General features: G+C 44.1%; 1 protein-coding gene across 2 annotated transcripts in view; it reads left to right on the top strand.

Moving 5' to 3' along the window:
- The window catches only part of LOC115128277 (histone-lysine N-methyltransferase 2B-like), a 68,953-nt gene extending 52,532 nt beyond the window's left edge, over positions 1-16,421 (top strand). For both annotated transcript variants that reach the window (XM_029657973.2, XM_029657972.2), the window contains exons 23-37: positions 4,249-4,383; positions 4,747-4,905; positions 5,127-5,244; positions 6,747-6,825; positions 7,084-7,247; positions 7,486-7,644; positions 7,883-10,328; positions 10,484-10,591; positions 11,634-11,767; positions 11,934-12,065; positions 12,290-12,542; positions 12,744-12,857; positions 12,961-13,044; positions 13,174-13,303; positions 13,597-16,421. In XM_029657973.2, coding sequence (XP_029513833.1) covers positions 4,249-4,383; positions 4,747-4,905; positions 5,127-5,244; positions 6,747-6,825; positions 7,084-7,247; positions 7,486-7,644; positions 7,883-10,328; positions 10,484-10,591; positions 11,634-11,767; positions 11,934-12,065; positions 12,290-12,542; positions 12,744-12,857; positions 12,961-13,044; positions 13,174-13,303; positions 13,597-13,872 — 4,491 coding nt within the window. In that variant the 3' untranslated portion in view covers positions 13,873-16,421. The remainder of the gene's footprint in view (positions 1-4,248; positions 4,384-4,746; positions 4,906-5,126; positions 5,245-6,746; positions 6,826-7,083; positions 7,248-7,485; positions 7,645-7,882; positions 10,329-10,483; positions 10,592-11,633; positions 11,768-11,933; positions 12,066-12,289; positions 12,543-12,743; positions 12,858-12,960; positions 13,045-13,173; positions 13,304-13,596) is intronic.
- The last annotated feature ends 10,450 nt before the right edge of the window (positions 16,422-26,871 follow it).

Here is a 26,871-nt window from a genome sequence, read left to right as displayed (position 1 = left end):
GGTCAAAAGAGGAGAGGAGTGGAAAGAAGGAGGCAGAGAGGAATGAGTCAAAGGTAGACGTGGGAGGTTAAAGTCCCCCAGAACTGTGAGAGGTGAGCCGTCCTCAGGAAAGGAGCTTATCAAGGCATCAAGCTCATTGATGAACTCTCCGAGGGAACCTGGAGGGCGATAAATGATAAGGATGTTAAGCTTGAAAGGGCTGGTAACTGTGACAGCATGGAATTCAAAGGAGGCGATAGACAGATGGGTAAGGGGAGAAAGAGAGAATGACCACTTGGGAGAGATGAGGATCCCGGTGCCACCACCCCGCTGACCAGAAGCTCTCGGGTGTGCGAGAACACGTGGGCGGACGAAGAGAGAGCAGTAGGAGTAGCAGTGTTATCTGTGGTGATCCATGTTTCCGTCAGTGCCAAGAAGTCGAGGGACTGGAGGGAGGCATAGGCTGAGATGAACTCTGCCTTGTTGGCCGCAGATCGGCAGTTCCAGAGGCTACCGGAGACCTGGAACTCCACGTGGGTCGTGCGCGCTGGGACCACCAGATTAGGTGGCCGCGGCCACGCGGTGTGGAGCGTTTGTATGGTCTGTGCAGAGAGGAGAGAACAGGGATAGACAGACACATAGTTGACAGGCTACAGAAGAGGCTACGCTAATGCAAAGGAGATTGGAATGGCAAGTGGACTACACGTCTCGAATGATCAGAAAGTTAAGCTTACGTAGCAAGAATCTTATTGACTAAAATGATTAAAATGATACAGTACTGCTGAAGTAGGCTAGCTGGCAGTGGCTGCGTTGTTGACTTTGTAGGCTAGCTGGCAGTGGCTGCGTTGTTGACACTACACTAATCAAGTCGTTTCTACAGTGCTGCTATTCGGGGGCTAGCTGGCTAGCTAGCAGTGTTGATTACGTTACGTTGCGTTAAAAGAACGACAATAGCTGGCTAGCTAACCTAGAAAATCGCTCTAGACTACACAATTATCTTTGATACAAAGACGGCTATGTAGCTAGCAATGTAGCTAGCTACGATCAAACAAATCAAACCGTTGTACTGTAATGAAATGAAAATGTGATACTACCTGTGGAGCGAAGCGGAATGCGACCGGGTTGTTGAGTGGGGAAGTTCTATTCGGTAGACGTTGGCTAGCTAGCAGTGTCTCCTACGTTAAGGACGACAAATAGCTAGCTAGCTAACCTCGGTAAATTAAGATAATCACTCTAAAACTACACACTCTAAACTACACAATTATCTTGGATACGAAGACAGCAAAGACAACTATGTAGCTAGCTAACACTACACTAATCAAGTCGTTCAGTTGAGTGTAATAATTTCTACAGTGCTGCTATTCGGTAGACGGTGGACGTTTGCTAGCTGGCTAGCTGCTGGGCAGATAGCAGTGTAGACTACGTTAGGACGACGAAATACGATAATTACGCAATTATCTTTGATACAATGACGGCTATGTAGCTAGCTAAGAAGAAATTGCTAAGATTAGACAAATCAAACCGTTGTACTATAATGAAATGTAATGAAAGGTTATACTACCTGCGGACCGAAGTGTGGATGCGACCGCTCACTCCAACCCGGAAGTAGTCATTCTCACCCTGGGAGATTGATATAACCCTTGAACCCTGTGAAAACCAAGGAACGCATGATAACCTTTTGGGCACGGGCTGAGCGATAGGGCTTAAAAATCTTTATTTGTTACATTTTTTTTATTTTTATGTATGGGCTATTCACGATATACATCTAGATTTGTTTTTTTTCTCTTAAGCTTTGTTGTACTATTTTCAAGGTCAAATACACTGCATAAGACCCACTGTCAATTATTTTATCAAAATACACTGAACAAAAATATAAACGCAAATTGCAACAATTTCAAAGATTTGACTGAGTTACTGTTTATATAAGGAAATCAGTCAATTGAAATACATGTATTACGCCCTAATCTATGTATTTCACACGACTGGGAATATAGATATGCATCTGTTGGTCACAGATACCTTTAAAAAAAAGGGTAGGGGCATGGATCAGAAAACCAGTCAGTATCTGGTGTGACCACCATTTGCCCCGTGCAGCGCGACACACTCCTTCACATAGAGTTGATCAGGCTGGTGATTGTGGCCTGTGGAATGTTGTCCCACTCCTCTTCAATGGCTGTGCGAGGTTGCTAGATATTGGCGGGAACTGGAACACACTGTCGTACACGTTGATCCAAAGCATCCCAAACATGCTCAATTGGTGACATGTCTGGTGAGTATGCAGGGCATGGAAGAACTGGGACATTTTCAGCTTCCAGGAATTGTGTACAGATCCTTGCGACATGGGGTTGTGCATTATCATGCTGAAACATGGGGCGATGGCGGTGGATGAATGTCACGACAGTAGGCCTCAGGATCTCATCACGGTATCTCTGTGCATTCATATTGCTATTGATAAAATGCAATTGTGTTTGTTGTGCGTAGCTTATGCCTGCCCATACCATAACCCCACCGCCACCATGGGGCACTCTGTTCACAACGTTGACATCAGCAAACCGCTCGCCACACAACGCCATCTACCCGGTATAGTTGAAACCGTGATTCATCCTTGAAGAGCACACTTCTCTAGGGTGCCAGTTGCCCACTGAAGTTGGTTAAGACTCCGAACTGCAGTCCGATCAAGATCCTGGAGAGGACGACAAGCACGCAGATGAGTCTCCCTGAGATGGTTTTGACAGCCGAAATGATTTCATTGTGCAAACCCACCGTTTCATTAGCCTTCCAATGATCCCACAATTGAAGAAGCTGGATGTTGAGATCCTGGGCTGGCGTGGTTACACGTGGTTGTGAGACCAGTTAACCGGCCTGCCAAATACTCTCAAAAACTTTCGGAAGCAGCTTATGGTAGAGAAATCAACATTCAATTCTCTGGCAACAGCTCTGGTGGACTTTTCTGCAGTTAGCCTGCCAATTGCACGCTCCTTCAACTTAAGACATCTGTGGCATTGTGTTGTGTGACACAACTGCACGTTTTAGAGTGGCCTTTTATTGTCAACAGTACAAGGTGTGTAATGATCATGCTGTTTAATCAGCTTCATGTAATGCTGCACCTGTCAGGGGGAAAGTTTATCTTGGTGAAGGAGAAATGCTCACAAACAGGGATGTAAACAAATTTGTGTACAAAATTTGATAGAATGGAAAATTGGGAATGCTTATGGAACATTTCTGGGATCTTTTATTTCAGTTCATGAAACATGGGACCAGCACTTTACATGTTTTTTATATTTTTGTTCAGCATAATTCAATCTATCGCCCAGCCCTACACAATGGGCTCTGGCAATGGCTAACGAAGCACCCTGTTTGGCCGTAACCAAACGACCCAATCCATCTCCGCGTCCTGTAGCCGAGCTACAGGCACCTGGGAGAGGAAGTCATTATCGAAAACACCAAGCCCCTTAAAGAATGCTACACGAGTGTCAAGAGAACCTGCGCTGCGAACTAGTAGGGGAACTGTGCAAGCCGTCTTCTAATCTCGCACACAAACTGATTCAAGTGAGGGCAGCCTGAGCATGCGCTGAGACACACAAGACTACAAACATGAGTATATTTGAATTCATTGGGTCATGGTTGGGAACCTGAACCCGGCTTGTTGGCTTTTTTTTTTTTAGTTTCGGACTCGTTAGTCATCTTATGTATTGCTATAGCCAGGCCTAGGAATCTGAATAATAACTAATTGTGATTGAATGGTTCTCATAAAGTTTCCCAAACTTCAACACACAACTTCCAGGGGGAGAGCACACTCTACCACTAAGGGACAGTTTAGTTGGCACAACGTAAGATTGTCTCGTGTTCCAATTGTTTGTTTTAGTAGCACGAAACGTTCCTGTTCACACCAAGGTGAAGAGCGGAATAACAGAGTGAATCTGAGTCTTACGCGTATCACCTGTGGAAGGAGGGTCTTTCAGCGAGGCACAGATTTCATTGGCCTTGTCAGGTGTAATTGTAGATCCTTCAACCGAAGATGTGAGAGTGCAACTCCCCCATAGTATGCTGTACTGAAGTTAACAGACTGAAAGGCAACACATTTCAACTAGTCAACTAGTTGAATTACGTGTGCTTTTATGCAGCGACAACAAAAATGTATTATATTTGGGAGTACTCAAGGACTAGAGTTGTGAAACAATTCTATCGTACATCATTCCCACAGTAATGGTATTACAAGCTATTGTCTCAGGTCCACTCTAAATCTGAACGTCCTCGTCTTTATTTTAGGACGCGGGCAGACTGCTGTACCTGGGGCAGAACGAGTGGGCCCACGTTAACTGCTGCCTGTGGTCCGCTGAGGTGTACGAAGACAACGGAGCTCTGCTCCAAGTACACAGTGCTGTCTCCAGGGGGCGCCACATGGTAGGAATGCATAGAAATTCATCATAGTTGCATCTCAAATGGCAACATGTTCCCTATAAACTGCACTTATTTTGACCAGGTCCCATAGTGCACTGTGTAGGGAATAGGGTGACATTTGAGACACCTCCCACATATCAAGGCTGTAGTACATCCTTACTCGATAGGCTTTGTATTCAGGCATAACTATTCAATTGCCCGTTTGTAACATTGTCATAAGATAACTTTATTGTTCCAAAGAGAATTGTCAAGTCTGCTATTTAGTTAAAATGATCACGTTTACTCTTCAGGGACTTTTCCATTAGTCTTTCTCATTCATTGTTTTCTTTCCTATCCTTGCACTCATTCCACCCTTCTTCCCGACAGCGCTGTGAGCGTTGTGGCCAGGCGGGGGCGACGGTGGGCTGCTGTCTCTCGTCCTGTCAGAGTAACTACCACTTCATGTGCGCCCGCGCCCACAACTGTTTCTTCCAGGAGGACAGGAAGGTCTTCTGCTCCAGGCACCACGACCTCGTCAGTGAGAAGGTGAACCTTTTGTATATGGGCTAATGAGGGACACGCATAAACAAACGTATAGTTGTCTTTCCAACCTTGAGCACCGCCACTTTCACTGTGACTTGTCAGCAGCATTCAAACTTCACACCTGGTCACTTATTGTGTAGCATTAGGGCCAATGTTATGTCTCAGGACACACACACACACACACCTACTGCACAGGATTTACACCCGTTTCCCCTCTTCTCCAGATGGTGTCTGGGAATGGGTTTGAAGTTCTCCGGCGGGTCTACGTGGACTTCGAAGGGATCAGCCTCCGTAGGAAGTTTCTGACTGGCCTGGAACCAGAGTCTATAAATATGACCATCGGTGTGTATGGTACATCCCCAATGGCACCCTATTCCCTATGTAGTGCAGTACTTTTAACCCTTTACGCTTGTGGGAATTGGCCTATATGGATGGGGATAAATTGTAATATTTTTACTTACTGAAGAAATATGGAAAGCATATGCATATCCATGGTAGCAATTAAAAGGGAACAGTTTGGATATTATGGGCAAATTATTAGACTAAAGGTGAGAACACAACAGTTCACCTAACACAAGACTGAATCCAAACATTACACTGTTCATTTTATGTGCATTTTACATTTACTGTATTTTTCGCCACAATTGTTGATAACAAAATCTGAAAATACTATGGATACATTCAGTAACTTAATATGAATATTCTTGAAAAATGTGGGTTAGGTTCAATTTACTAAGGAACTGTGTACACTTTGGAGTTGTGGCCACTTGGAGATACCAGTTTGACCTCATTCAAACCCGTGGCATTTTTTTGTTTGTCTTGTACAAGAAAAATGCCACGGGTTTGAGTGAGGTCAAACTGGTATCTCCAAGTGGCCACACCTCCAAAGTGTACACAGTTCCTTAGTAAATGCAAGGCACATTTATGACTTAAAGAAGAGTCTTCAACTATAACGTGCTTTTGTGAGCTCTCCTAGCTGTGCCGTTGAGGAACTACAGCAAGCACACTTGTTTTGTTTGGAACACAGCTCTGCATCCCTGCCATCACCATTATCCAAAAACTGTCAATTTATAAATTGCCATCTGGGTCAGGTGGGCATCATTTGAAAGCTTGATCTGTTACCAACATGACTAGCTAGATCTTGGTGTTAAGCTTTCACAAGGCAACTCAGAGAAGCAGTACATTTTGGTGGACTGCTGCAAATTTGCTTCACAATACAGAAAACGTCTCATTTGGTTAAGGACCACCCAGGGTAAAACACCATGTCATCTTGTAACTATACATCAAACATAAGTGATCGTAAACGTTGACTCTGTAAATGACATGAGTTTTGTATGGAAATGCGAAGTGCACATTTAAGACTTGCTTTGTATGACACAAAACCGGTATTTATTATAAGCCTCTACGTCTCACCTTTCAAAGCAGATAGTCCTCTTAATTTAGAGCAAAACCTCTTGTTGCACGCAGTGCTCAAGTTCAGAACTGCTGTCAAGTCAAAAACCTGTAAAGCGGAGACCCTGAGCTCTGACGTAATAGCATGGAACTGTGTAGCCACTGCATTCCAATGTAGGAACATATCAGTGTCCAAATCTGCCATTGTCAACCCGTATACAGGTATGAGTGTAAAGGGTTAACAAGCGCCCCGGGCTCTGGTCAAAAGTAGTGCACTACATAGGGAATAGGGTGCCATTGGGAACAAAGGCTCCCTGCTTTTTATTTGGAAGGTGCGACCCATATGCTCTAAAAGTATGGCCAGTAAGGGATTTATATTACCGCCAACAATCATTCCCCTTTTTACATGTGAAACCCTCTGAAACCATCCATCTGTCTCCTTCTATATCCAGGCTCTCTGCAGATCAACAGGCTGGGTGTGCTGACTGAACTATCAGCCAATGGAGCGAGGTTGTGTCCTGTGGGCTATCAGTAAGTGAACAATAATCCACGTGACCAGACATCGACAGCATCCATTTTGATTCCTGTTGAATAATCAATTTCTGAATGATTTAATCAGGGTTGTCATTGTCTAATTTAATATACTGTTAATATAAGAAATGAATGGCCGTATAAAACTCCTGAGTTACTTTGTAGGATAGCTTCCCTCGAGTTCATTTTAGAATATTGTGTTTATATATTTTACTTTACTCACCTTTTTCCTCTTCTCCTTCCTCTTCCTCCGTTCAGGTGCTCTCGGCTGTACTGGAGCACAGTGGACCCTCGTCGGCGCTGTAAGTACACCTTTAAGGTGACAGAGGTGTGTTCTCCACTCGAAGAGAAGCCAGGGGAACCACTGTGGTGGGACCAGGAGGAGAACCGAACCATAGCCCACAGCCCCAGCTACTATCAAGGTCAGGAAACCCATACCTGCCCCTATCTGGTAGTAGGGTGGAGCACTTCAATGGATAACCTTGATGTTCCCGATTTTATATTTGTTTATGTTCTATTGAAATAAATAACGGAAGGATAAGTATAACAACTTAAGTACATGGGGATCATACAATCTTTTCTATTGATAAGGGACAATCTACTAATTCTCAAAATGGACTCATCAAAGTAAATAATGCTCCTTTCTTGTTCCTTGCCCAGAAATGGAGATTCCAGAGGCTGTGTTGAGTCCTCCCCCCATTGAGGTATCTCCCAGCACCACCCAGTCTCCCCTGAAACAGGAGACGGGGGCCAAAACCCCTGGTTACTCACAAACCAGGAGACCAGCAGGAGGAACATCTCGACCTCTTCCCTCCCCAGGTAACACCACTCCCTTAGACATTAAGTTTGATATCAATACCAGTTTATATTAGTTTCATATCTAAATCATTTAAAAGTGAAATATCTGCTTTATTGAGGAAAGATTTTACTCGATATGATGTCTTACCTAGCAACCTTACATTGAATAAACAAAGTCCCTTAGGATAAGAGAGTTTGCTAAATAATGTTAATATCACTTTTCTGCCATGACACTGACTGGTGATCCTCTTCTCTCTAGGGAGTGCCATGTCCAAATCCCACCACATCTTGACTCTCAGAGACCTGGACGATACCCGCCGGCCGCGTCGCCTGTCTCTGAGCTGCCACTCAGGGGATTCCTCCTCCCCCACCGACGGCCTCGCGGGACCAATGACACTCCGTTCAGGGGGCACCCTCCACCCCAGGTCCCTCCCCTTCAGTTCCCCTCCCAGAACCAACGAAAACCTCCTGAGTTCCCCTCGGCAAGTACGACCTCTTGCTGGCTCCTCCAGCTGGGGTTCCCCTCCCTTGTCCCCCTCCAGTCTTACCCACCCTTTCTCCCTGCGGCCTGGCGCCGCCGGCAGCCCCCCCTCCAACCTCCATCTGGCCTTCCGCCACTCCTCCAGGATCAGACAGCCATTCAAAATCCGAACTCCAGTGTCCGCTGAGGTGCCACAGTACTTCTTAGCTTCATCCGAGCCAGAGAAAGCAGAGGTGGCGCCCTCAAACGGGATCACATTGACAGCAAATAACATGGAGGAAGACACAGACGTCAGCCCCCTGATGTCGGAACAGGACTTGCCCTTCACAACATTCGAAGTGGCGGACGCAGACGTTGCGGTGGCCTCTGTGCTAAATGCCAAACTGGAGTTTGACGAGGCCTTGCTGAACGAGACTGTGGCGCTTCACTGTGGAGGGTCCCATACAGGTGGAGGAGATATGGAAGAGGAGGAGGCACTAGTGGAGGAGACCCAGACTCAGGGTAGGGACAATATGGATGCCAACAAGGCCTCAGTATTCACCAAAGACATGGCCTCTAAAGATGATCAGGAGAACGGTTCCTCAGACGAAGACATGGATCACTACTTGAAGTTCTCTCGTACGGTGGTGGTGTGCGAAGCCTCCAAGGACTCAGGGCAGGAAGGTCTCCCTCTCACCCCACCACTTCCTACGTCTCAGTCCATTGCTCAGCTTGACGGAGCGGATAATGGCTCTGAGAGTGACTCGAGTGAGGCTACAGGCGATCAGGAAGAAACTCAGGAAGAGGGGAAGAGTGGGGAAGCTCAGGGGGCTGACAGTCAAGAAGTGTTTGAAACCTGTGACCCAAATAGCGACATGATGTCTTTTGAAGAGGAGGTTCTGATGGACTCTGACCAAACGGAATCCCAGAATGAGGTTCTTCTGGACCCAAGTAGTGGCCATTTTGTTTCAGCTGACGACGGCACCAGAGTGTACCTGGCCAATAATAAAAAAGCAGCTCTTGATGACAGCGATAGTGACAGCTCTGGCTCCTCTACAGATTCTCTCTTTGGAGTGGACGACGAAATGGGAGACCCAGACTTCGAACCGGAACCCAAACCCAAACCCAACCCAAAACATCTTGTAAAAACCATCAAAGTCATGCAACGCCCTAGTCCTGTGAGCATGAAAACTATTCCTCCTAAACCCACACCAACACAGAAGAAAATCATCAGGGTGTCCCTACCTTCTGCACCTGCTCTGCCTCTGAATGTAGCCTCCTCTTCCCCACCCATCATTGTTCGAAGCGTTCCAAGGACAGTCCCCTCCACCGCTTTTCCGACCCCGTTTGTAATAAACGGCATGAACTCTATACCCTTCCAGACAGGGGCCACTAGGGGCAGAGCGATCGCTATCCGCCTGGCCACCCCCAGACAAGAAGTTCAGCAGCAGCTGACGGCCACTATTCTGTCTGGTGCCTCCAACTCAGCCCCGTCCCCGCAAGTTCTGCTAGTCAACCGTCAAGGTCAGATTCTGATGAAAGATCCAAATACCAACACTTTCCAGACGGTCAGCACCAGTTCTCCGTCCTACAGCCGCATCAGCCAGATCGCCAAAATGATCCACAGCAGTGGTGCCCTGCCACGGGCAGTTCCCCAGGTTGTGGTCGTACCCTCTACGTCAACACCCTCACCACGGACAGCAGTCTTCCATAGTTCACATCTCATCACCACTAACAGAAACAACACCACCACATCAACCACCATCTCTAACAGAAACATCACACCAGCAAGCAACACCAACCTCCTGATCAGGACCCCACAGAGTTTGCATGATGGGCGAGTGCTGGTCCAAGCCATGCCCGTGATGAGTGGAGCAAAACCAGTGAGGGTCAAGTGCGTCTCTTTGCCTGGCAACCAGGCCCAAGCTATTTTAGACAGAGCCATGGCTACTCATCGCGAGCCCTCTAGGATACGGCCTAATATCCTCAGGGTGAGCCCATCTCAGCTGAGCCCATCCCAGTTTCAGGTCCACCCCTTCCTCAACAAACTCCAGTCCCCTGTAGCCATTTCTGCCGCTCCTGGACAGATGCTCCGTCACGAGCCGGCCATCGTACCCGAGTCTCAGTCCCAGGTCCGCGTTAAGAGAGTGTCCTCCGTCGCTGAGCGTCCCGGCAAGAAGAAATGCAAGACTGATTTCCTCCCGCAGTTGCCCTCTAGTGACGTGGATGACCTAGATGGCAGCAGGTAAGGCAGAGTACCATATCTACGATATGAGATTTATTGTTTCTTCTTTAACTTTTTAATGTTGGAACCCTGACTGCACTACACATTTTCCAATTTGGACAATTAATTGATTGATAGATTTTTACAGACTAAGAGTCACTGTTTTCTTCACACAGAAATAGTGGTGTTCGAATCAAAGCCCCAACAATGAAAGATGTGCTGGATCTGGACCAGGAGAAGGTTGAGCTCAAGGTCATCCCACCACCACAACCTGAGAATATCAGGTTAGTTTCTTCTCAGATGTAACCATAGCAAGATGGATGCCAGAAATACACACGGCAAGGTTCATTTTAAATCCCTCAAATAATGTTATAATGCGTAGGTACGGAGAGCCTTAGTGGTCATGGTGAAGGAAAAGTACAGCTAGACTAACCCGTTCCCTCTGGGATTTTTATTCCTTCCCTCAATATATAGTTTTTCTCCCTGAATATCAAAATTGTATTAATCCATTCCCTCAATTTATTAATTTGTCTCCCCTGCAGATTCGAGCACATGTCCTTATCATGAATTGATCAGAGTTCATTGAATTCTACTTCAATCTGGGCTTGAAATGAATCTAATCAAAGTTTATTAGTTGCGTACACAGATTTGCAGATGCTATTTTCTTCTTGTTTGAATATGTTATTGAGAACCTCACTCTTTCACTGCCTTTTTAGTCTATACTCGGGCAGAGTTCGTTTGCTACTTATCCTATCCTGTCATCGCAACAAATCAAATAGCTATCCGTTTTAGTTACGAACATAGATGGTTTAAAGTGGCTCTGGCTATATCTGTGCCTGGTTGCTTAAGTCGCTATACAGCTATAGCGAGCAAGATGCCTAGCTAGCAGCTAAATTAGTTAGTCACACATACGCATGCAAACACACACACACAGCAGCATGGTTTCTGAATTTCTGGGAAAGGAGTGGAGAGGGCGACAGAATGCCGATTGAGGACAATTACATGATTGAGGGAACAAATTCCTAAATTAAGGGAATGGATTAATAAAATTGAGGGAATGACTTTTTATATTGAGGGAACTAATGAAAAAACATATTAGCCTAACTGTTATTTTTGTCTCCACCATGACCCGTAAGGGTACTCTTTTATTAATACAAAAAAAGCTGCCGTCTTTTGACTTCAGACGGTCCGCCATCACACTTCTTTTTTGGAATGACTCAACCCAGATGAGCACCCCTTTCCATAGAAAGGCACATCAATATCTAAACTCTTTTACACCTTAGTTTTAATTCATATAACACCATGTCTGTGTGTCTTGTCTTATAGACCCCCTCCCATACCTCAGATGGAGCGTCAGCCCAACAGCAGCACCACTCAGAGTAGCAGCAACATCCATGGAAAAACCCATGTGTGGGTCAGCGCACGCCATGGAGATCTCTCTGACTGGGGCCCCTACTCAGGTGGGCAACCTTGAGCGGTTATACATATGATTATTTAATATTTTTCCCCATTCAACCAAAACCCATATTTAAAAAGTGTGTTATGAATGATAAAAAATATTTATAATTTCTGATAAATAAAATCTGACTTAACCTTCCTATTCTTAACACACTTAAAACCGCTCAGGTTTTAGCTCAGACGAGGACATGCCGCCACCTAAACAGGACAAGACCATGTTCGCCCACAGGAACCAGCCCCACCTGCGCTTTGAAATCACCAGCGACGACGGCTTCCATGTACAGGCAGATAGCATAGAGGGTGAGAATCTCAGCCTAACTACGGAAACACTAGCTGTAACTTACATAGGTGTAGCTATTCCTTTTTGTATATAAAAACGTTCTCTATGCAGAATCTGTTTGGACTGGCTTTTAACTCCCAAGACTAGGCTTAGTCTGAGTCCAGTAAAACGACCCTATGCAGTATCATTCTAATACTTTCTTATTCATATCCTTTTCTTTCTTTCTTGCCTCTCCCTCCCTCAGTGGCATGGCGAGCGGTGATTGACGGCGTCCTGGAGGCCCGAGCAGGGTTCCACCTGAAGGCGTTGCCCCTCGGAGGGGTGAGCGGGGCGCGCGTTCTGGGCCTGCTCCACGACGCTGTCATCTTCCTACTGGAGCAGCTGCAGGGCGCCGCAGGGTGCAAGCAACACCGCTTTCGCTTCCACCGCTACGACACCCCTGACGACGAGCTGCCCATCAACCCCAGTGGCTGCGCCCGCGCTGAGGTCTACTCACGGTAAGAACCAAGCACTGATGTTTGTGGTTAAAATAGGTATGTTGAGGACCGAGCCATCTCGCCATCCCTTAATAGAATGTAGAAGTGATTTATATTTTGAAGCTTACTGTCAGATTTGTAAAGTCATTGAATCTGAATGTGATAGAATCCTACATCTCCTGCATTTAAACAAATTCCCTCTCTGCCCATGTCCCCTCACAGGAAGTCGACCTTCGACATGTTCAACTTCTTGGCATCTCAACACAGACAGCTGCCTGACATCATGTCGACGCCATGTGACGAGGAGGATGATGACTTCCCACTGAAATCCACCAGGTTAGACAACTCCACAATTACCATTGAGTTTATGCTGTCATTTAATTGTTCTGAGTGAGAGAAGTTCTAACCTACTGGATTCTCCCATGTTCCCATCTCATAGACGAGCCACCAGCACAGAGCTTCCCATGGCCATGCGCTTCAGACACCTGGAGAAGACCTCCAAGGAAGCAGTGGGGGTTTACAGGTCACTAAGAAACTATTTTTAAACGTTCTGATATTATTACTATTATGATTACTTTGTTTTTTAGGGTAAAATACTTCATACTTACTATTTTTCTTTTTCACTCTATATTTGATCTTTTCCTTATCCTAGGTCTGAAATTCATGGACGCGGTCTGTTCTGCAAGAGGAACATTGAGGCAGGGGAGATGGTGATCGAGTACGCAGGCAACGTCATCCGTGCTGTTCTCACAGACAAGAAAGAGAAATACTATGACAGCAAGGTTGGTCAACAACAATCAATGGAGCGATCACATACAGAGGAAAATACATTTGAGAAAATACACCAAAGCAAAATATACAGCAATGCATCTAATTTCATTCAGTAACTAAGTATATTTTTACCATTCGCAATGATACATTTTAATCTACGCACTTAGATTTTTAACTTGCATTCATGGTGTGCGGCTTTTAGTGTGTGTCTTTTGTGTATTGGTGTTTTAATAGCTGGTGCAAACATTTCCCCTTTGGGTTTTCAATAAAGTACTATCTAAAAACCCTCTTATCTCCTCGTCAGGGCATCGGCTGTTACATGTTCCGCATTGATGACTTTGATGTGGTCGACGCCACCATGCACGGCAACGCCGCCCGTTTCATCAACCACTCGTGCGAGCCCAACTGCTATTCACGCGTCATCCTCGTGGACAGCCACAAGCACATCGTCATCTTCGCCCTGCGTAAGATCTACCGCGGCGAGGAGCTCACATACGACTACAAGTTCCCCATTGAGGATGATGGCAGCAAGCTGCACTGCAACTGTGCCGCCAGGCGCTGCCGCCGCTTCCTCAACTAAAAGACCAGCCAAACACACCACGTTGGAGGAGTACTTGAATTCATAGAGGAATATGGACCAGGAGACGAGGGAAAATGCAATGATATGGCGATAGGAGTGTTGCCAATAAGTACTGATGAATTGGAGCCTCCTCCGTAGTTAGTTTAATTTAAAGTCTGACTGATATGACGCATTTTAATTTAAAGACTGACTGGTGGACATTTTTGGGTTCTTTCCTACAGCAGGGTTTCCCAAACTCGGTCCCGGGGCCCCCTGGATGCACGTTTTGGTTTTTGCCCTTGCACTACACAGCTGATTGAAATAATCAAAGCTTCATGATGAGTTGGATACTTGAATCAGCTGTGTAGTGCTAGGGCAAAAAGGAAATGTGCACCCAGGGGGAGCCCCAGGACCGAGTTTGGAAACACCCTGTCCTAGAGGGCTTCTTGAGCCGCTCCCTCTGTCGCAGAAACCAAAAAGGGCGCCAAATGATACAACACGTTTGTGGTATGAAGAGCTATCAGTGTTTGTGAGACAAAATGTCTACAGCTACAGGCATTTATTCTAGGCCTGCAAGCAACCCAGTTGATTCAGACCTCAGTAATTTCGTACACTGGTGACATTACGCAATCTCATGGTCAACTCGCTTGGTTTGTCTACTTTCTTGACTCAGTCGCCAATGGCCTCTAAATGGAGCTAAACATCCCACAGTTGTGGTGCTGATCACTTGGACTAGAGATGTGGTTGGTTATGTACTTTGTTTCAGTTGTTTCTCATCAGTCAATTACTCTGTTTTAAAGAGGAATTTCATGTTATTGTAGCTATGACAATAGAAGGCTACATTCAAGTGGAGGCAACTGATTTTAGCACCTTATTTTCCATGGTCATAAGCGCAAGCATTGCTGTACATAAAAGGCAATGCTGACCTGTAAATTGGACGAAGAAAAGCCTGTTTTATTTTTTTACTTTGACCCAAGCCACCTCCAGTATACATTTTTAGAGCAGCTATCTTTTAATTGTCCATTTCGATATTATGGAGACCATTATAACAGTCTGCATCCCAAATTCCCTACATAGTGCACTAATTTTGTCCAGGACCCATAGGGGAAAAGGGTAACATACAAGACAGAACTCTTATGAGCATGGGGCAAGTTCAGATTGTTGCTCTTTTATGAAGGTGCTGATTAAAACTACCCAAAAGGTTTGCTTTCACCTATGTTTTTAATGAAATCCCTACATGATTAAAGGTACACTCAGCAAAATGACGTTGCCACGAATAGCAAGACTTCAATCTAACAAAGTGTCTGCACATGTGCGCACAAGTTCAGTTCACAAGGTTACAGCGTGTTAGCAAGGGCACCAAAACAGTGACGAAGTTGAACCTCGTTTTTAAGTGTTCTAGTTGTTGCGGAAATTCACCCACTATGCTGTTTGCTTTCTGCATCTACATCATATCGCTGAGTCTACCTTTAAACATGTTCTTCACTCATTTCTCCCCTGTACTTGAAATTAGAATGTCATGCTTTAGATCTGTGAAAACATATCTTGTGACGCACCCCTCTAGAAAGAAATAATGAAACATGTTTTTAGTCTGCCAGGTATACTTTTTTTCACTATTGTTTTTGTGCCGTTTTGTTCATGATCTTCCAGACTTTAATATTGGGGAAAGTAATATGGTTTGGGGCGAGGGAAAAAAATGCTTTGATAGTACTCTACTCCCTCCCTATCATTTTACAACCCAATTTGTATATGTATTGTTGTATATTGGTATAAATGAATAATCAAAATGCTAATGAAAATAAATAAATATGTGTTGTCAAATATTAACCTGGTTTATATTCGCTACTGAACACCCACTAATTTTAAACGGGGGCATGAAACTTACAGTACAATACCTGGTCGAAGCCTATGTTCAGTTAGTCGTCCTTTATCTTCTCTGTTTTCCCCTTCTACTTACCTGACAGTGACACTCCTCTCCCCTGTCTCTTGCGGGTGTACTACCTCTGTGGCTCACCATGACATAAACAAGAGAAGATAATGACTGTTACAGTAACTACTTCAGCCAGTGCTTGAGGTGCTGGAACTCAGTTTCTGTTTGTTCCAGCCCAAGTCAAGCATTGACTGTAGCATACCACTTAGAATGCATGGCCAATCCAGCTTCGTTCTAAGTGATATGCTAATATGGATATTGTAACTTGCTCTTGGTTTCCAACTGGTGCTGTGCTGGCTCGAATGTGCAACCCAATTTAGGGCACTGAGCTGGCTGTGCATGCATCAAAGGACACAATCTACATGTTTCGGATTTTAGTTGGGGTTTGGAGGGATCTCTGCACCAGAGTAATGAATAAATGCAGTTTGTGTTATTTCTGTAGGATTATTTAAATATATTTAAAATAAAAATGAATCTCTCATTGCGTGTTGAACATGGTTCTGTTACCTTGGCACAAAGCAAACTTTGTCTGTACATAGTTGTATACAACATTTCTAAACCTGTTACATCTTTTCTACGCACTTTTTATTTTATTCTTGATGTTCTTGGCTTAATAAAGATATTGAAAGGTTTGAAGAAATGTTACTGAGGGATTTGTTTTTGATTCGATTCACTTTGTGATTGTGTTAGGTAACAGGGTGGGGTTGGGGGAGAAATTAGTGGGAGCATGATTGAGCTCACAGTGCACCAGATAAGACAGGCTGACCCTAGCCAACCTGGTACATACAAGCTGTTGCAGCATACATACTGGGGACTGAAACGGGGGTCGTGAGACACCGTGGTTCACCAGTAGTCAGTAATGTGTTGATTAATTGACTGGCTGTTTTGACACTTTAGTGTACTTCAAAATGTGGTTGAGCATCAGCAGTTTCTCTTGTTTTGTCACTGATAGTCACTCAATTAGCCATGTCAGCTAACCATTTTTAGATTAGATAACTGGATAGATTCATTTACCAAACTTATAGTAATCATGGCTGAATACCGACCCAGGGGCCCTGACCTCCAGGGGGCCCCCATTGATTTTGTTAGTCACTCTCACTCAGATATCAAGGTGACATAAGCAGTGGTGGAAAAAGTATCCAATTATCATACTTGAGTAAAAGTAAAGGGTAACACTTTACTTGACATGTAATTTGACATAAAAGCTGACAACTTGATATTGTAATGACATATATTTAGACCTGTTGTGGCATATGTGTTATTTTATGGCTGTTATGACACCTACATAAATGTCAAAACATTCCATTACACCATAGCCTACGTGTTAACAGTATGTTTATGTTAACTTTTTTATTTTATTGACCATATTCATTATTGTAATTGCATACACATTGCTGTCAGACATGTGCCTGCCCCAATGCTCTGTTGCTGATGAATGCAGGAGAAGACACCCTCTTTTTTTTCTTCTTTTTTTTACTGATGACTGATATAAGGGCATGTACATGATAATCCTATCTGGTTTATATGATTGGTCATAGTTTTTTATTTGTATTTTTTATTTCACCTTTATTTAACCAGTTAGGCTAGTTGAGAACAAGAACACTGAAAAGTATCTAGACATTATCTCACATTTCTTTTAGACAAAAATGTGGTTTCCACCAAGGAGATTTGTATAAACCTTGCAGTCGGTCTTCAACATTTGCAACATTGTTTCAATATTCAAATTCGATCTCCAGCTGTCCCATAGTAATAAACGTAACGGGAGTCGGGACGAGACAGACAGTTGAAATCATGAATCAGCTGGCATCATTTTTATGGATATATGCAGATAAATGTCAAACGAAACGAAGTGCAGCTGGTTTGCAGTCTTTCCAGCTTCAGTTTGAAGTGATTGCGTTAGCTGTGTTGTTGGCTAGCGCCACTGAACAACAGTGTCCTGACGAGTGAGCACATTTTCTATGCCAGGCGAAATCGCGCCTCAGCTCATTGTTATGGATGTATCCAAATAAATGTCACTGGGAAACAGCTTTAACAAATGCAACTACTTCGTTATTCTGGCTGCACTTTTTAACGTGACTATAAATTAGCCTTCCTGGGCTAGCTAGCAAGCAAGGGATAATAACGTTGCCAGCCAATATGGTAATGGCACATTTAGAACGAACGACTGGGTTGCGTCCATAGATACAGAACAAAAAGACTGAACGACTGGGTCGTGTCTCTAGAAATCGAAACGGTAGAACGAACGACCAGCCGGCTTGGGTAGAAGCCCTAGATTTGTGTCGGGACTATATCTTGTGGAATGTTGAGTAGAGAATTGCAATTTTTTTTTTAATAAAATTGCACAATGTATAGAACTGCAGAAAACCTGCTTTAAAACTTAACATGTTCTCTCCAACATGAAGCGGTTGGCCCCTAAAAGGCTAGTCCAAGTCACTTGTTTCTACATAAAAGCAGGCTCTAAAGCCTTGTTCACACTGCAGGCCTGAAAGATCAAATCAGTTTTGCTTTAAAATCCATTTGAAATACTGACTACAAACAGTAAGTTATACAAGTGACTAAATCGGATTTTTTTTGGTGTTCGGACAGCAGTCATTTGCTGACATGGCTATGCTTGTTGTCATAGTAACGATGGGTGTATGTAGGCTGATTGGTGGTGGTGCTCGTGGTTCCTACTCTGAAGTTATGTAGCAAGCTAAGTAGACGTGGAATGTTCAAAATCATAGTGTAAGAACACTTTTAAAGCCTCAAAGGATAAGATGATCAAAGCCATTTTTGGCTAGCCACTGCAGTCAGCTAGCGAGCTAGGTTGCGGTTTCGTTTTCTAGCACATTCACTAATTTGTTTGTGAACAATTAACAAGCTAGTTAGCTACCACATGTTCTTGTCAAACTGTCAACAGAGTAGCTAGCAAGCCACAAGATGTGCCAAAAACACTTGAAGGCAAATAAATCATATTTGACCATTGTAGAGGACTGCTAATTCCTATGTAGGTGACACTACATTACTATTAATTCCTATGTTGGTGACATTACACTACTATAGCTGAGACAACGTATTTTCATAGTAAAACAGGTCGGGCCCCATACAGGATATTTCTCACACACACACTCACTGTAATCATCCAGAACACTGTCACAACAGGATACTCCTAGCCACAGGTGCTAGCCATCAGTTCGGCCACAACTCCCCAGAAGATAGGGACGCACACACATTACACACGGACTCTCGAGGACAGGACAGGGACGCATACGCTCTTACACACTGACCCCAGAAGACAGGGACGACGCACATACAGTACACACATAGCTGCCGAGGACACCCAGATAAGACACCCACACATTGGCAGAAAGCCTAGACTTAGAGACAAACTAAGCACACACACATAATTTCCCTCCCAGCCGAACATTGTGTGATTGAGGATAGCGCACACACCAAATCTCCTTTTCAGCTGAACATGGTGTGACGACCAAGAACAGGCATGGCAGGATTCTACGATGACGGACAGACAACAGAGCCAATGCCGGATGACTACACCCCAGCCTGATCCAATCCGAAGATCCGATCTCCTAGATATCAACCTACTTTCTGTTCTGTATATGAAGCTTGTACCCATTGTTAACTAGTGTCTTTTTTGCTAGTCTCTGATGAGCTAACAGAGGGGCCCGTATATACGCTGTACCAGATATCTCCACTTTGAAATAAACCTGTCGCTTGTCGTACAATCTACCACCTTGTCTGCATCGATCCTTGACCGACTCACCCTTTATCATATCCCATTATCAACAGAAATGATAGCAGAGGATGGTTTAATAACGATCCATCAAAGTGAGTTGATTTGGGTGTGAGAGGGCGAGAGGGTGAAAGGACGATTCACGGAGGACAGAGGTGAAGGAATTCGGGGGAGGACAACAATTCTGCTCAACTCGGTAAACTGATCACAAGGCGCACCACAAACAAGGTAAGCAAAACCTGTTAAATCAAACTTTGCATATTTTCGTATAGTCTTGTCTAAATTTTGATCAGTATTACCGAGTGAGTATGAATTCTTGTGTAAATTTATAATTTGCTGACAAGTTGAAAGTACAGTAAAGTGAATATATGTGGTGACAAACCGGTGACGACCGGGTGATCTAAATCATTGATGAGATATCAGTAGGGGGTCAGCACAGTCTGATGGCTTTCAATGATGAGAGATTTTTATTTATTTATTTATTTATTTCACCTTTATTTAACCAGGTAAGCAAGTTGAGAACAAGTTCTCATTTACAATTGCGACCTGGCCAAGATAAAGCAAAGCAGTTCGACACATACAACGACACAGAGTTACACATGGAGTAAAACAAACATACAGTCAATAATACAGTAAAAAAAAAAAAAAAAAAAAAAAAAACAAGTCTATATACAATGTGAGCAAATTAGGTGAGAAGGGAGGTAAAGGCAAAAAAGGCCATGGTGGCAAAGTAAATACAATATAGCAAGTAAAACACTGGAATGGTAGTATTGCAATGGAAGAATGTGCAAAGTAGAAATAAAAATAATGGGGTGCAAAGGAGCAAAATAAATAAATAAATTAAATACAGTTGGGAAAGAGGTAGTTGTTTGGGCTAAATTATAGGTGGGCTATGTACAGGTGCAGTAATCTGTAAGATGCTCTGACAGTTGGTGCTTAAAGCTAGTGAGGGAGATAAGTGTTTCCAATTTAAGAGATTTTTGTAGTTCGTTCCAGTCATTGGCAGCAGAGAACTGGAAGAGAGGCGGCCAAAGAAAGAATTGGTTTTTGGGGTGACTAGAGAGATATACCTGCTGGAGCGTGTGCTACAGGTGGGAGATGCTATGGTGACCAGCGAGCTGAGATAAGGGGGACTTTACCTAGCAGGGTCTTGTAGATGACATGGAGCCAGTGGGTTTGGCGACGAGTATGAAGCGAGGGCCAGCCAACGAGAGCGTACAGGTCGCAATGGTGGGTAGTATATGGGGCTTTGGTGACAAAACGGATAGCACTGTGATAGACTGCATCCAATTTGTTGAGTAGGGTATTGGAGGCTATTTTGTAAATGACATCGCCAAAGTCGAGGATTGGTAGGATGGTCAATTTTACAAGGGTATGTTTGGCAGCATGAGTGAAGGATGCTTTGTTGCGAAATAGGAAGCCAATTCTAGATTTAACTTTGGATTGGAGATGTTTGATATGGGTCTGGAAGGAGAGTTTACAGTCTAACCAGACACCTAAGTATTTGTAGTTGTCCACGTATTCTAAGTCAGAGCCGTCCAGAGTAGTGATGTTGGACAGGCGGGTAGGTGCAGGTAGCGATCGGTTGAAGAGCATGCATTTAGTTTTACTTGTATTTAAGAGCAATTGGAGGCCACGGAAGGAGAGTTGTATGGCATTGAAGCTTGCCTGGAGGGTTGTTAACACAGTGTCCAAAGAAGGGCCGGAAGTATACAGAATGGTGTCGTCTGCGTAGAGGTGGATCAGAGACTCACCAGCAGCAAGAGCGACCTCATTGATGTATACAGAGAAGAGAGTCGGTCCAAGAATTGAACCCTGTGGCACCCCCATAGAGACTGCCAGAGGTCCGGACAGCAGACCCTCCGATTTGACACACTGAACTCTATCAGAGAAGTAGTTGGTGAACCAGGCGAGGCAATCATTTGAGAAACCAAGGCTGTCGAGTCTGCCGATAAGGATGTGGTGGTTGACAGAGTCGAAAGCCTTGGCCAGATCAATGAATACGGCTGCACAGTAATGTTTCTTATCGATGGCGGTTAAGATATCGTTTAGGACCTTGAGCGTGGCTGAGGTGCACCCATGACCAGCTCTGAAACCAGATTGCATAGCAGAGAAGGTATGGTGAGATTCGAAATGGTCGGTAATCTGTTTGTTGACTTGGCTTTCGAAGACCTTAGAAAGGCATGGTAGGATAGATATAGGTCTGTAGCAGTTTGGGTCAAGAGTGTCCCCCTTTGAAGAGGGGATGACCGCAGCTGCTTTCCAATCTTTGGGAATCTCAGATGACACGAAAGAGAGGTTGAACAGGCTAGTAATAGGGGTGGCAACAATTTCGGCAGATAATTTTAGAAAGAAAGGGTCCAGATTGTCTAGCCCGGCTGATTTGTAGGGGTCCAGATTTTTCAGCTCTTTCAGAACTTCAGCTGAATGGATTTGGGAGAAGGAGAAATGGGGAAGGCTTGGGCGAGTTGCTGTTGGGGGTGCAGTGCTGTTGACCGGGGTAGGAGTTGCCAGGTGGAAAGCATGGCCAGCCGTAGAAAAATGCTTATTGAAATTCTCAATTATGGTGGATTTATCAGTGGTGACAGTGTTTCCTATCTTCAGTGCAGTGGGCAGCTGGGAGGAGGTGTTCTTATTCTCCATGGACTTTACAGTGTCCCAGAACTTTTTAGAGTTAGTGTTGCAGGAAGCAAATTTCTGCTTGAAAAAGCTAGCCTTGGCTTTTCTAACTGCCTGTGTATAACGGTTTCTAGCTTCCCTGAACAGCTGCATATCACGGGGGCTGTTCGATGCTAATGCAGAACGCCATAGGATGTTTTTGTGTTGGTTAAGGGCAGTCAGGTCTGGGGAGAACCAAGGGCTATATCTGTTCCTGGTTCTAATTTTCTTGAATGGGGCATGTTTATTTAACATTGTTAGGAAGGCATTTTTAAAAAATATCCAGGCATCCTCTACTGACGGGATGAGATCAATATCCTTCCAGGACACCCCGGCCAGGTCGATTAGAAAGGCCTGCTCGCTGAAGTGTTTCAGGGAGCGTTTTACAGTGATGAGTGGAGGTCGTTTGACCGCTGACCCATTACGGATGCAGGCAATGAGGCAGTGATCGCTGAGATCTTGGTTGAAGACAGCAGAGGTGTATTTAGAGGGGAAGTTGGTTAGGATGATATCTATGAGGGTGCCCGTGTTTAAGGCTTTGGGGGTACCTGGTAGGTTCATTGATAATTTGTGTGAGATTGAGGGCATCAAGTTTAGATTGTAGGATGGCTGGGGTGTTAAGCATGTTCCAGTTTAGGTCGCCTAGCAGCACGAGCTCTGAAGATAGATGGGGGCAATCAGTTCACATATGGTGTCCAGAGCACAGCTGGGAGCAGAGGGTGGTCTATAGCAGGCGGCAACGGTGAGAGACTTGTTTTTAGAGAGGTGGATTTTTAAAAGTAGAAGTTCAAATTGTTTGGGTACAGACCTGGATAGTAGGACAGAACTCTGCAGGCTATCTTTGCAGTAGATTGCAACACCGCCCCCTTTAGCAGTTCTATCTTGTCTGAAAATGTTGTAGTTTGGAATTAAAATTTCTGAATTTTTGGTGGTCTTCCTAAGCCAGGATTCAGACACAGCTAGAACATCCGGGTTGGCAGAGTGTGCTAAAGCAGTGAAAAGAACAAACTTAGGGAGGAGGCTTCTAATGTTAACATGCATGAAACCAAGGCTATTACGGTTACAGAAGTCATCAAAAGAGAGCGCCTGGGGAATAGGAGTGGAGCTAGGCACTGCAGGGCCTGGATTCACCTCTACATCGCCAGAGGAACATAGGAGGAGAAGAATAAGGGTACGGCTAAAAGCAATAAGAATTGGTCGTCTAGAACGTCTGGAACAGAGAGTAAAAGGAGGTTTCTGGGGGCGATAAAATAGCATCAAGGTATAATGTACAGACAAAGGTATGGTAGGATGTGAGTACAGTGGAGGTAAACCTAGGTATTGAGTGATGAAGAGAGAGATATTGTCTCTAGAAACATCATTGAAACCAGGAGATGTCATTGCATGTGTGGGTGGTGGAACTAATAAGTTGGATAAGGTATAGTGAGCAGGACTAGAGGCTCTACAGTGAAATAAGCCAATAAACACTAACCAGAACAGCAATGGACAAGACATATTGACATTAAGGAGAGGCATCCTTAGTCGAGTGATCAAAAGGGTCCAGGGAGTGGAGAGGTTGGTTTGGGGGTCACGGCGATTTAGACAGCTAGCCAGGACATCGGTAGCAAGCTAGCATAGGATGGAGGTCTGTTGTTAGCCACCTCTTGCGTTCCGTCAGTAGATTAGTGGAGTTCCGTGTTGTAGAGGGGATTAGTCCAAATCACACAACAACAAAAAAATAAAAACAATAGATATAGTTATAGAGGCCCAAGAAGAAACATGTTAATAATAAAAATAAATAAATTGTCCGATTGTCTATTCTGAGAGCATCCGGTAAGACAGCTAACGGTTAGCAGGCCGCAGATGGGCATTCAGGTAACGTCGCGACGGAGGAGCCAGCCGGATCTCCTTCGGGTAGATAACGTCGGCAGTCCAGTTGTGAAGGCCCGGAGGGGCTCCGTGTAGGCAGTAAAACGGGTCCGGATAGGTGACTGCAGCCCAGGAGTGATTGACGGAGCTCAGGAGTGGTTGACGGAGCTCGCTAGCTCCGGAGTAATTGATGTTTGCTCCGGAATCGACGAAAGCAGATAGACACACGGATAGCAGCCAGCTAGCTGTGAGATCCGGGAGTGAATGTCCAGAGAGCAGTTGAAATCCAGGGACATGGAGAGAAAAATCGGTCCGGTATGTTCCGTTCGAGCGCGCTGCGCCGTACAAAACTGGCGATAGATTTTCGAGTTAAAGGATAGCTAATGACCACAAACCGTGGTTAGCTGAATACGAACGAGTTGCCAGTAAAGAAGCTAACTAGCTTCTGATTAGCTTCTGGCTAGCTTCTTGGAGTTTCTGGCTAGCTTCTTGGAGGATTGCAGATTTGATTGCAGATTTGAGGTAAATAATACGTATTTATACATATCAATTGGTGAGGCAGGTTGCAGGAGAGTGTATTGAAGATGAGTTGATGGAAAATAAAAATAAAATGTATGTGAAAAAAAAAGTTGTAAATATATATATATACACGACACGACAAGACGAGGACAAAAGACGTCTGAACTGCTATGCCATCTTGGAAAAAAGATCTGCTGCATGCAGATCCTTGATGTCAATTCACTACAAATATGCAATAATTCTCGTTGATTCTCATTCCATTTAATCAGATCACTTAAAGGCCTAGGATAGTTCCGATAGGGGTCAGGAATAGAGATCAGTAAGGGGATAGTTAACTACTATTCATTAAACCTGGCGCCGAGGGGGACAAATTGTAATTTTGTCCTGTGGCCCGGTCTAGGCCAGTCTGATAAGAGATTCTCTGATAGGGGTCGGACATCGTGTAATAAACTCTGATAGGGGTCAGCTCGATATGGATCAGGAATAGAGATCAGTTGGGGATAGTTAACTACTATTCATTAAACCTGGCGCCGAGGGGGACAAATTGTAATTTTGTCCTGCGGCCCGGTCTAGGCCAGTCTGATAAGAGATTCGCTGATAAGGATCGGCTTTCAGGGGTCAGAGATATAACGTGTTGTTTTGTCTTGTTTTGTCTATTTGTAACTGTTTATATTAAAATGCAATGTGCTTGTAATTGTTTCCATTAAGATTGTTGGTGGTTAGATAGAGAGAGAGAATTCAATAAGGGTTATTTGATAAATCCGAAACTTCTATGTTGTATGTACCTATGACTTCTGTGTTTAATGTATAATCAGGAACAAAATGACTGATGTATAATTGAAATAAGATCTGAGCACAATATTCAATATCGAGACTAAATAGTCGAATTGATCTCTATACAAACCCATGCGTTTTTTCTCAAACTGAATATACGAGGGAGCAGCTCTGAGATAAGGCAGAGTACGTGGCTCCAGGAATTCATCACGGGTATTTACCAGTGACGGGCTAAGTATACTCAGATAGTCTGAATATATATTTCAATTGGTCAAAATATACATATATACTTACTAAAATATACAATACATGACAAATGGTGACCCCGAAGTGGTCTGGTAAAAGGACATCGCTGGACATTGGTGTGCCAGCCGATTGGCCAGTACTGTCGTCGGACGGTGTGTCTCACAAATCCTGACCGGTCAAATAAAAGGGTAAGCAGACACCTGTTGTGAAAAACTAAAGTTCTGCACATTGGAGTTATCCAAATTTAGTTTTGTGAGATACCTGTTTGATGTAAGTTACTAAATTTAAACTACAATGATGTGTGAGATTGGAAAATAGTTGAGAAAGTAATATCTCCATTGGCAACTGCAATTTTATTATTGATCAACCATACTTAATGGTGCATTGTGTATGGGATGTACTAGTATGCCTGGCTGGTAGGTGGTAACAGAGAACACTTACTACATGTATGAATGATGGGTAACGGGTGGCCACCAAAGCTTGAATGGATAGTCTGGGACTACATGTATGAGTGGTGGGTAACGAGTGATCACCAACTAATTGGGGGCCGATTTAGCCGTAGGGAAAGGGTATCACTTGGGTTTCAGTAAAGGCATGGGTTGTTGGCAGTATTGTAGTGTACATGGAATGTCGTTGGAAATGGAAAAGGTGTTGAGAGCGCTGAAGTCCACTCTAGGATTAAATAAAGGCAGAGAGGGCAAGGAGTGGAGGAGACGGGGTGAGAAGCTGTACAGAGAATGGACAGAAGGTGGGGCTATTGCATCTCCTACTGGTCTGCTTGCTGGGGAGAATGAAGATTTGTGTGTGTCTGGTGTAAATTGAAGTTTACGGGCGTAAATGAAGATTTGTGGAGCTGGTACCGGTGAGATTGTTGAAAAAGTCGCAGGCTTGCTGATGAGAGTTATATAATAGAATATTGGGGGGTGTGCATGACTGTTGGAAAAGGTGTTCAACTCTATTAACGTAAAATTCTGTGTGTAGAGTTATATTATGAGGTTTGAACTATACTAATATTGTGGAATTACATAATCAACATCTGAACATACTTACGTTAAACATTAATTGAGCCACTGAGTAATAGATAAGATATACACTAGGTACGGGCGACGGGTGTGGTCGATGTAAGACGGGAGTGGTGTTCTAACCAAGTGCTGAGAAATAAGGTAGATTTATTTTGTTCTTTTAATTAATTTACACAAGTACTTCCCGGTTATTGATTTTGGTTTGATTGTTCAGATAACACCACTGAAATTAAACAGGAGGTTAAGGTATACTAACATTAGAATCTGTTTTCATTATGGGGAACAATGGAAGG

This window comes from Oncorhynchus nerka, linkage group LG4 (assembly GCF_034236695.1).
Source record: "Oncorhynchus nerka isolate Pitt River linkage group LG4, Oner_Uvic_2.0, whole genome shotgun sequence".
Taxonomy (NCBI): domain Eukaryota; kingdom Metazoa; phylum Chordata; class Actinopteri; order Salmoniformes; family Salmonidae; genus Oncorhynchus; species Oncorhynchus nerka.
This window is presented reverse-complemented; position numbering and strand designations above follow the sequence as displayed.